The sequence below is a fragment of the Benincasa hispida genome, chromosome 9 (assembly GCF_009727055.1).
Source record: "Benincasa hispida cultivar B227 chromosome 9, ASM972705v1, whole genome shotgun sequence".
NCBI classification, from domain to species: Eukaryota; Viridiplantae; Streptophyta; class Magnoliopsida; order Cucurbitales; family Cucurbitaceae; genus Benincasa; species Benincasa hispida.
In genome coordinates this window covers 41440217-41450525 of record NC_052357.1, presented here as the reverse complement: position 1 = coordinate 41450525, position 10309 = coordinate 41440217, and the positions used below count along the sequence as shown (strand labels likewise).

General features: G+C 32.2%; 2 protein-coding genes across 10 annotated transcripts in view; one reads left to right on the top strand and one right to left on the bottom strand.

Annotated features, from left to right (window-relative positions):
• Positions 1–375: 375 nt before the first annotated feature.
• On the bottom strand, positions 376–3216 carry LOC120084902 (40S ribosomal protein S18). The gene is made up of 4 exons (XM_039040712.1): positions 3058–3216; positions 2747–2907; positions 929–1117; positions 376–743 (listed from the first exon to the last, which is right to left on the bottom strand). The coding sequence occupies exons 1-4, from the start codon at positions 3058–3060 to the stop codon at positions 638–640; spliced, it is 459 nt and encodes a 152-aa protein (XP_038896640.1). The 5' UTR covers positions 3061–3216; the 3' UTR covers positions 376–637.
• A 2478-nt stretch (positions 3217–5694) lies between these two features.
• Positions 5695–10309, top strand: part of LOC120087297 — a 47494-nt gene continuing 42879 nt past the window's right edge. For all 9 annotated transcript variants that reach the window (XR_005484470.1, XR_005484476.1, XR_005484474.1 and 6 more), the window contains exon 1: positions 5695–5895. Coding sequence is in view for 1 of the 9 variants with exons in the window: in XM_039044248.1 (XP_038900176.1) it covers positions 5876–5895 (20 nt within the window). In the remaining 8 variants the exon portion in view is untranslated. The remainder of the gene's footprint in view (positions 5896–10309) is intronic.

The following is a 10309-nucleotide window of genomic DNA, read 5'->3' as shown; positions in this document are numbered from 1 at the left end:
AAAACACCTTTTAAAATTGAGATTACAAGAATTAAGTTCGATAACCTATTGAAAAATTGTTTAGACTTCACCAATTAGATTAGGCAACCTTGAAATTTGAAATTTTGAACTTATAATTAGACCTGTTTATTTTTAAAAAAAGAATTACCTCTTTACATATAAATTTTTCTTCATTTTCTAATCTGTGCCTTTAGCAACCAATTTCATGTTGCTCCCTAAAACAGTATCATTGGCGCCTGAACTTACCTAGAGTTTATAAATTCAATTAATTTAAAAAACAAACAAACAAACAAACATTTTTCTGAAAATCAACAAAATGAAGACGATTATCAACCCAATTAATTAAATTGCACCCTGGTTTCAAGCAAAACCTGATTGCGCCAAACAAGATTTCTATAAATAAAATCTTTCGACACTTTTTCACACCAAAAAGATCAATATGGATGGATTCATAAGCTTTACTATTTGTCATTCTCAACCTTCCTTTTCTAGCCTAAAAGACAATAGCAAAAAGGGGGAAAACTTAAACAAAAATACCACATCCTGAAATAAAAATTCCAAAAAGAAAGTACAGCTCAAATGTTCAACTAGAAGGCCAAAGAACTTGATTTGCCCAACCACAACATACTTGACTCGATCAACGCTTCTTGGAGACACCAACAGTTTTCCCTCGGCGACCAGTGGTCTTAGTGTGCTGACCACGGACTCGGAGGCCCCAGTAATGCCTTAGACCTCGGTGGTTCCTGCATTCAACATGCCGAAGATTAATCAGTGAACTACGAATTTTCGTAATGCAACGTGTGGTGTTCGATATCCAGGATTATTCCAAGAAAAAAAATATATATCAGCCATTAGCAGAAACGCTTCAAGAATATTATTAGAGTCAACATAATGCATAGAATGATATGACACCAAAAACAGATGTTACCTAATCTTCTTCAACCGCTCCAAATCATCTCTCAACTTCATGTCCAATGCATTTGAAACTACTTGAGAATACTTCCCGTCCTTGTAGTCTTTCTGCCGATTCAAAAACCAGTCGGGAATTTTAAATTGTCGTGGATTGGCAACAACCACCATGAGATTGTCCAACTCAGCAGCAGTTAGTTCACCAGCCCTGTTTTGCAAAAATAACAAATGAAAACAAAGATGTAAATTAGACAAGCCATATGAGTTTTTCCCCAAACCCTGAATTGTAACATCCTCTAAGATGATAATAAAAGGAACAATTATTCAAAACCAAATTCATTTGAGGTCAATAAACAAATAACAAAGAACAGATTAAAATCTACTAGGTTAGATGTGCTAAAAAAACATACTCCAAAACCATGTACTTTCTAAATGAACTACTCCAGCAAGCAACAAATGAGAGTTAATTGCTCCTACCCCGGTCTCTCATGAGAAATTACAAATACCAACAATACAGTTGCACCAGTATCTCTCATACTAAAAGAAAACCCTAAGGCTAAGCTACAAATCTAATTTCTTCAAAGTCTTTGTGAAGGATTATCATCAAATAAATGGTTCAAATTCAAATTGTCTAGTACTTATCAGTTTTTGACAAATTTCTAGAGGAGTTGATAAAGATCATCATAAAAACAGGATCTTAACAAATAGGTGTTTCAGTTGCCTGCAAAAGTCGATGTTGAAGAGGAAGAATTGTGTTTGGCCTCAGTCATGGACTCATGAATTCCTGATTATTGGCAATATCCATCAAGTCTTCACTAAGATTTTGGCCTCATTTCATTCAGTGCACTAGAGGCACTTGGTTTATTTCTCAGTTTGCAGTAATCTTTAAGACAATATTTATATTAAGCTGTATTTAGGTGCTCAGTCCCTATGATCATTCAGCGTGGGGTTAGCGAGTTTGTATTTGGGTTACTGTCAGTTTTGTTATTAGAAGAAACACATTTACTCTCATGAAAGCTACACATCAAAATAGAATTGCAGGGATATTTGCATATAGAAATATATGTCAATAAATCATATCAAAGAAGGAAGAAACAAAGCTGCAGCAGATAACTCCAGCAACCGGAAATTTAGGTGCAGTTCATATTTCTGTTCCTTTTTCTTCCTCTTATAACTTAAATCAGATTATAGTCTTTTTTCGTCAACAAGACCCAGTTGTCAGAAAAGTTAACTAATATTTTGACATCCTTATCCTGGCAAAGGTTTTTCCTAAGTGAAGACTCATGATTGAAGGTCCTGTACTCCACCTGTTGTTTTCATTGTATTTTTTCTTGTTCTTCCCAACAATAACCTACATACTACTTTCATATTTCAGCTGCAGACATGAATCAACTTCTAGAAAAACCCTAAATCTTACAATAATATTGACCAAAAGAGGACGTTAGAAATACTGCAGAAAACATGTTCTACAGTAGTTGACGTGATCATGCAGAAAAATACCATACCAGTATACTAAAGTGTTACTGTTGTAACACAAATAAGCTCCTTCAAATATTTTAAAATTTTCAACGATTCAACCAAAAGGAATACCCTGTTAAATTCCCACATCTTCCCAAATATCTCACACACAACTTGAGTTTTCTTATGTAGAACTTAAAGCTTAAATTTATTAACAAATACTAAGGAACGGGTACACTAAACCAGTAGCAGGCAGAAAGAAAAACAACGGACAAAACCCATTTAACAAATCTAATGGTCGAATTTTTCCATCAAACTAGATAGACGACAAACGGCAAAAAGGGGAAATTAAAAAAGGGAAAGATAAAGCAATGGGTACCTCTTGTTCATGTCGACATCAGCCTTCTTGCAGACGATGTTAGCAAAACGCCTTCCAATACCTTTAATTGAAGTGAGAGCAAACATAATCTTCTGCTTCCCATCCACGTTGGTGTTGAGAACACGCAGAATGTGCTGAAAATCCTCGTTTGCTACCAGCGACTAGATGCAAAATAAAAATAAAAAATCCCCAAATCAACAAAAATCGATTATTCGGAGAAGAATATGAAACCCTAACGAATAAATTAGGGTATTCAAGAACCGAAAATAGAAGAACAAGTGGGAGAACAGGAAAGAAGAAAGTGCAGTTACCATGGCGAATGTAGATATAGAAGCAAGGAGTTGGTAGAATTCCCGGCGGCAGCAAAGGCAGGAGAAAACCAGAGGAGATCGTTGGGTAGTGAGTAGAGAAGGATTTTATATATTGTCAATCAGATTCTAGGGTTTCCGACTATACCAAATTGACCATTATACCCTCCTCAAACCTTAATTTTCTCTTCGTTGTGTGGACAATTTTAGAGAAACAAAAGTACTAAAGTTTATAGGTATGTTTTCGAAAATTTGTTTAGAAGGATAAAACTACTAAAAAAAAACTTATAAATATTGGAAAAATGTCACTTTCTATCGACATTTATTAGTGTTTATCACTATTAATAATAATATTTTATTATATTTATAAATATTTTGATTCATTTTACAAAGTATCAATTTTTTTTTTTACAATAACTTTGAGGTTAATCGTACAAATATTATGTCATATAGCGGTTGACTTATATCAATTTTAACCATTTATAGGAAATTGTATTCTATAATGATATTAATTCACAATTTATATAATGAATTAGTGTGTGTTTACGCGTTACTGAGTGTGATGAAATGAGTTGAATGGTTTATTGGTGGTGTTTAATTCTTTATACTTATTTGTTTTTTATTTTATTTGGTAATAGAACTTTTATTTAACAAAATTTAATATCTAAACGAGTAAAACTGTATAATTTAAGAAAATAGTAATTATTTTAAATTTTGCTAATCTAATTAAAATTTTAATTTGGTTGTAGATTTATTCTCAGAATTATATTGATATGAACATTTCTAACATATATTATTTTTTGTTTAAAAAATAACAACAATCTCATTTTGCATTCTTAAATTATATCGAGAAGTATACGTATGGTTTAAAAAAAAAGTATCATTTGTAAACGTGTCTGGTTTTGGCTACAAACAAAAGTTAGAGCGAACAAGAGCGAGATCAAACATGAGTGGAGCAAGATGGAGAGCGAGAGAAGAATTGATTGATGAAATTGCAAATCAACTAGAACTCGTACTTAAGATTGGAAGCCCAAACTTCATGGTTTTTTATGGGTTTGTTAATGGTGTTCAAATCGTGCATGACCATAACCTCATTCTTGTGATGTGATCCAAAAATTAAATTAGTAGTTAGTGTTGATGTGGAATTTGGATGGTAAAGATGTCAGGTTTTATGCCCTAAATGCATAGTTTTAAAGAAATAAACTATTTATTGATTATTTTTAAAATAATTTGTTATTTTATTTTGTATTTTAGAGTTGTATAACTCTATCCAATAGAGAAAAATCCAAGGTTATTTATATGAGGCTTGAACAGTATATAGTTGACACATAATAGATTATGTTTAAGTAATAACCTAAAGGGTCTATAGTATATGGATAAGGTTCAGTGTCTTATCCTAGTAACACTATGAATACGGCTCACTTTATAGATGTTACAAACAAAGACTAGACTACAAAATAATTAATCTCTCTTTATAAATTCGTTAATTGAAGAGATTAATATTTTATAAAATGATTATAAGTAACTCAATCTTAATCCTAAGTGAATTATAAACTCTTGTATGTGAGGGCTCATCCTTAATTTGATTTGCATGGGTGAAAGTGGCCTAAGTCGTCGACTCAAATATGCCTATCATTTTGGGGACTTGACCGAATAAAGAGCTAGGAACGTAATTTCACAATATGGAATTCACTCATTCCCATATAAAGTAAGTAGATGAGTAATTCTCTTAAATGCTGACTCTAGAACTTGAACAATGGGGATGCACCCTCTCATTGGCTCGAGAAGAACTTGGTTTATGATTGGACCACAAACAAATTGTTCATTAGAGGATCAGTGGTACTTAAGGATATAGGGGTAATTACAAGGGTAAAACAGACATTTGATCCAGTTGTAATTACAAACGACTCAGGAAGGATTGACTTACGTGTAACGATTATATCCAGGGACGCACATATGTCCTATAGTGCACAAGAGTGCAATTATAGATCTATAGTGGTTTACCATATAGTTAATGAATGTTAGTTAATTAATTAAAGAGTTTAAGTAATATCTCGGATCATTAGAGCTTATAATATGTAGGTCCATTATGTCCCCTTGCTATCCACAACGAATTAACAATAACTAGAGCTTTGAAAGAATAATTTGAAGTGTTCAAATTAGTTTAGGAAAACATATATTAATTGTATATGATATGGAATTTATATAGATACATTATTAAGCTAATAATGAATAGGATTCAAATTTAAACTATATAATATGGGAGGTTATATATATATATATTATTCAAATCATAAATTAATATGAATGAGATTTATATTAAGATTATAAACTAAAAATTAGTATGAATGAGATTCATTTTAAAACTATATGTTAAAAAATAAATATGCATTTGAATATGATTCAAATATTTATTTAATTAAATATGATATATTTAATAAAATAAATATGTAAATATAAGATATTTAATTTGATTTAAATAATTAATTAATTAACTTATTTAATCAATTGATTAATTAATGAAAATAATTAACTCCCACCAAGGGAGTGGGGTAATGGGAAGTTATCTCTTTCCTTCTTAGTTAAATACAGAAGCTTTTGCTCTGTGTAGGAGTGTTGAAGTATATATATATATATATTTCTCCTTTTACTCTGCACCACAAGAAAAAGATAAGAGAATTGTTATTTGCATCTTCAAATTCTTCCTCTCAATTCCGTAACCCTTTCAAAAGAACACACTAATGGATTCTTGCCCAGAGTCATAGTCAAGGAGAAGACTTTTTTGGAGGAGATTCGAATAGGAAAGTACTACTGAAAATTGATGGAAGAGAGTCTTCAAAGGTAATTTTTCTTTACTTTTAATTCATGCTTAGCCTAAATAATTCACACATGATGATGTCTATAATTTAGTTCATTTTTTATGTATTTTCTTTTATCTAAACAAAAATCAAAACATAAAAGGCGATCAAACGCTTCCACTGGAACTTAATCTCTTCAAAAAAGATAGAAGAAGGAGTAGTTTAGTGTAAGGATTGAAAAGGAAGAAAATGGTGGATTCATGGAAAATGTCAGGATGAAGAGAAAAATTCATATAGAGTTTGAAAAATCTTGGTTTTTTTGGTACTCAAATTGAGAGAGAGTTGTGTGTTCCTAGTTTTCTTGAAAAGAGAGAGTAAAGAGAGAGTGAGTTTGGTTGAAAAAATTGGTACGAAAGAGGGGAAGAGTGAAAGCGAGAAAGGGAGAGGGGAAGTGTGAGAATGGAAGGAGAAGCAAGAGGGAGAGTAGGGTTGGCAAAATTCTCCGCGAGATCGGGTCCCCATGGGGTCCCACCCCGATCGGGACGGGGAATCCCCGATTTGATCGGAGACAGGGCGGGGATGGGAGGTATCCCTGCCTCAATTAGATTTACACATCTAGATGTGTATAAGAGACAGATATATATGTGTGTGTGTGTGTGTGTATATTAGGTATTTAACTTTTTGCATTTAGCCTAGTTTTTAATTTAGCCCAATTTAAGCCTAATTAAAGTGTCCAAACCTAAACCAAAGAGAATTTTAGGGAAAAAATAGAAAGAAAAAAAAAAAGAAAAAGAAAAGAAAAGTCCCCATGAGGAATCGAAAGGGAAAACGGGGGACCCGTTTCCCCGATGGAGGCAGGGATGGGGAAAAATCCTCCAACGGGAACGGGAATGGGGAACCCACCCTCGTCTCACCCTGACCCCATTGCCAACCTTAAGGGAGAGGTCAAATAATGATAAATAATTAAAAAAAAAAACCAATTGAGAGAGAAAGGGTAACCATTGTAAAGTTAACGAAAATATATGGTGTGTGTCCCAAGTAATCTATAATCATAATATAAGAATATCACCCATCTTGGGATGAATCAGATCATGTGATTTGGTATATTTAAAAATAATGGTGAGAATCGGTCAGATGGATTAGTTTTCCATGAAAATCGACCCCAAAATCAACCATATTGGTTTTTAAAAAAATGATATCGAGCTTCCTACACCCTAAGACTAAACTGAACACCCGTCAATCTAGCGGGGCAGTCAATTTCAGCGCAAACCGACCAGCTACTTTTAGATTCAACAGTTTTGCGATTTGTGTGATTTTTTAATATTATTTCATAATTTGGGAGTCTTAAATTCAATTTTAAAGTTAGTTGGCAAAATTAATTAATAGCACATAGTTAGTTGGCAAAATTAATTAATAGCACATAAAATTGACTGACTCGGTTACTCAATATACTTGCTACTCCACTTTTGTTTTAATTCCTTCTTTCCCCTTATTTTAGTTAGTTTAATCAAATATTCAAACAAGTATCCATGGAATAATACTTGAACTAAACTAGTCATACAAATTATAAAATCCCAACATAATTAATAATTAATAGAGAGTTCCAAAGCAAAGCTCCAAAATAATTCATAATTAATAAGTAGTGTTCACTATCTAATTAATGTCTTGATAACATAATCCATATAGATTTGAAAGTTCCAAAACAAATAAACATAATTCATCTAGGTTTAAACATAATACAAAATTTTCCTATCCCATATTTTCGACGTCGTTTTCTCCATCCATGAGATAGCTCAAAATCTTATAAAATTAGAATTTAATAAAATCATAATTTGAAAAGAAGAAATAAAAAATAAATTGAATACCTTCTTCAAATTCTAAATCTTGTTCCAAGTCTTCATTTTGAAGGTCAAGATTGATTGCGTTTGAATTTAACCAATTATGAGTACATATAAGAGCCGTCACCATTCTTGGAGCCAATGAGCAATGATTTGAATTTACCACACGTCCTCTAGTACTAAAAACTGACTCAGACACTATAATAAATATTGTAATAGCCAAAATGTCTCTAACAATATGTCTAAGAATCACAAATTGATGCTCAATCTGCTTCCAGCAATAAAGAATATCAAAACTACTATTAGCACACTCCTCAAGGAATTCCAACAAGTATACATCAATCTTTAACTCTCCACCAAAAGTTGTAGTCTCAACAGTTCGAAACTCATATTGTTGGTGTTGACAATCAACAAGCGGAAGCAATTTAGATCTTAAACACTCTAATTTCATCAATTTTAGCAATCAAGTAAGCATGTACGTATTGAAGAAATAGGGCTTTTAGAATTCATACCTTTGAAGAATCCTCCACAATTCAATAACTCCTTGCTCGAATTTTCTCTTCAGTGGCTTGTAGACTACCACTTGATTTTTCTTACTATCCTCTAAAGCTATTGGATTGTAGGATCCAAAATGAGTTAGAATTTTTAAGAGAATAATGGAGGATTTCAGTTTTTGTGTAGCATTGAAAAGGAACCTTTATTCTTCATAATTCCAGCATGCAACCACACTCCATTCTCCAAACTTCATCTATTTTAATACTTCCCTACATGCAATCATATTGCATAAGGAATTGCCGCAAAGCAATCAAAATTGTAAGTGGTATTTTGAGGTGGAATAAGAGGTGTTCAATAAAAAAAAAAAAAAAAAAAACCCACTAAATATGTTTTTTTTTTTTTTCATTTTAAATTGATTTAAAATCAATTTTCAAATTTGAAATTTTAATTTCAGATTAATGGATTCTTTACTAAAATCAATTTAAAATCCAATTTAAAAAAAAAAATTGGAAAATTTTATAAAATTATTTTAACCAAAATTAGTTCCAATAATTAATTTTTAATAAAATTAATTCCTAATAATTAATAAAACCATTTAATCAAAAATTGATATCAAATATCAAAGTATTAAACCACCAATTCCTAATACATGAATCCCCATTTATATAATTAATATTTAAATCACATTTAAGTATTTTTCAATTCTCTAATTTCGTTTAATTCGATAATTAAACGTCTAATTATATCACATATAATTAATAATTCCCTTAATTCGAATTTGAGCATTTCAAATTTTCTCATCACTTTATTCTAAGGTCTAATATATTTGTGAGCTAATAGGGGGCCTAATGGACCTACAAATCATGAGCTCCAACGATCTAAGATTAATTGGCTAGACTCTTTAAACCGAATTAATCAATATTTGTTAACTACCGGGTCACTTCACTAAAGCCCAATAGTTGCATTCCCCTCACTGTAGATATATTTCTGTCTATTCGATATAACCATAATCAGTAAGTCAACCCTTTACAGGTTATTCGTAATAACGGTTGGGTCAAAAGCTGTTTTACCCCTAAGATTATATCTTACTCCTTAAGTTTCACTGACCCTCTAATGAATAATTGGTTTGTGATCCTATCATCAAACCGAGTCTATCTCGAGCCAATGAGAGGGTGAGCCCCTTGTTCAAGACCCAGAGTCAGCACTTAAGGGAACAACCTCTCTACTATCCCTAAAAGCGGGTAGGAGTGAATTCTATCTTGTACCCTATGTCCCCAACTATCTACCCAATTTTACCCCTAAAATGGGGAATTTATTGAGCCGACGATGTTGAGCCAACTACCGCCCATGAAAAACTAAGGATAATTTAGAATAAACAGGAGTTTATAGTTAACTCAGGATTAAGGTTAAGTTACCTAGGTCTTCGCTTTGAAATTGCCAGTCTTATACAACAAATAACATTATAAAGTAAGAGTGACATATTTATTGGCCCAGTCTTATACAAACTCTTTGCACAGAACGCCTTCACTTGTATGTCTCCACATGAACAATTCAGGATCACATCATTTGTACTAAATATAAAGTGGGCCGCATCTGATAGTATTTCCAGAATAAGGTACCCAGTCTTATCTGTATATCATTTTGGCCATCTACTCGAACTTGATCCACTCTTATGTCTTCACATAAAGTTCAAGTACTCATGTAATAGCCATGGATCTTAGTTTTTTGGATTTAGGTTCTTTCTAAAATTAAATGAGCAATTTATGCATTCAATAACAACTTTGTTGAATAAACCTCAATAACAACTTTATTGATAACAAAATAGGTTTAATTGTTTACAAACCACAAGTTTTAGGATATAAAACCCAACAAATCCCACTTGGACTAAAACTTCATTGGGTTTACATATATACAAATATATACAAATATATACAATGTCGAGTATGAGAGAATAGATACAATAAACTAGGGCATCGGATACCCATTAGTTCTCCAGATTTATCTGTCTCTAGTCCTAGTCTGATTAGGTGGTCGTGAGGACCTTTGTAAATGAACCAGCTAAATTGTCTTCTGAGGCTATCTACATGACGATCATGTCTCATCGATGTACGATCTCCCTGATGA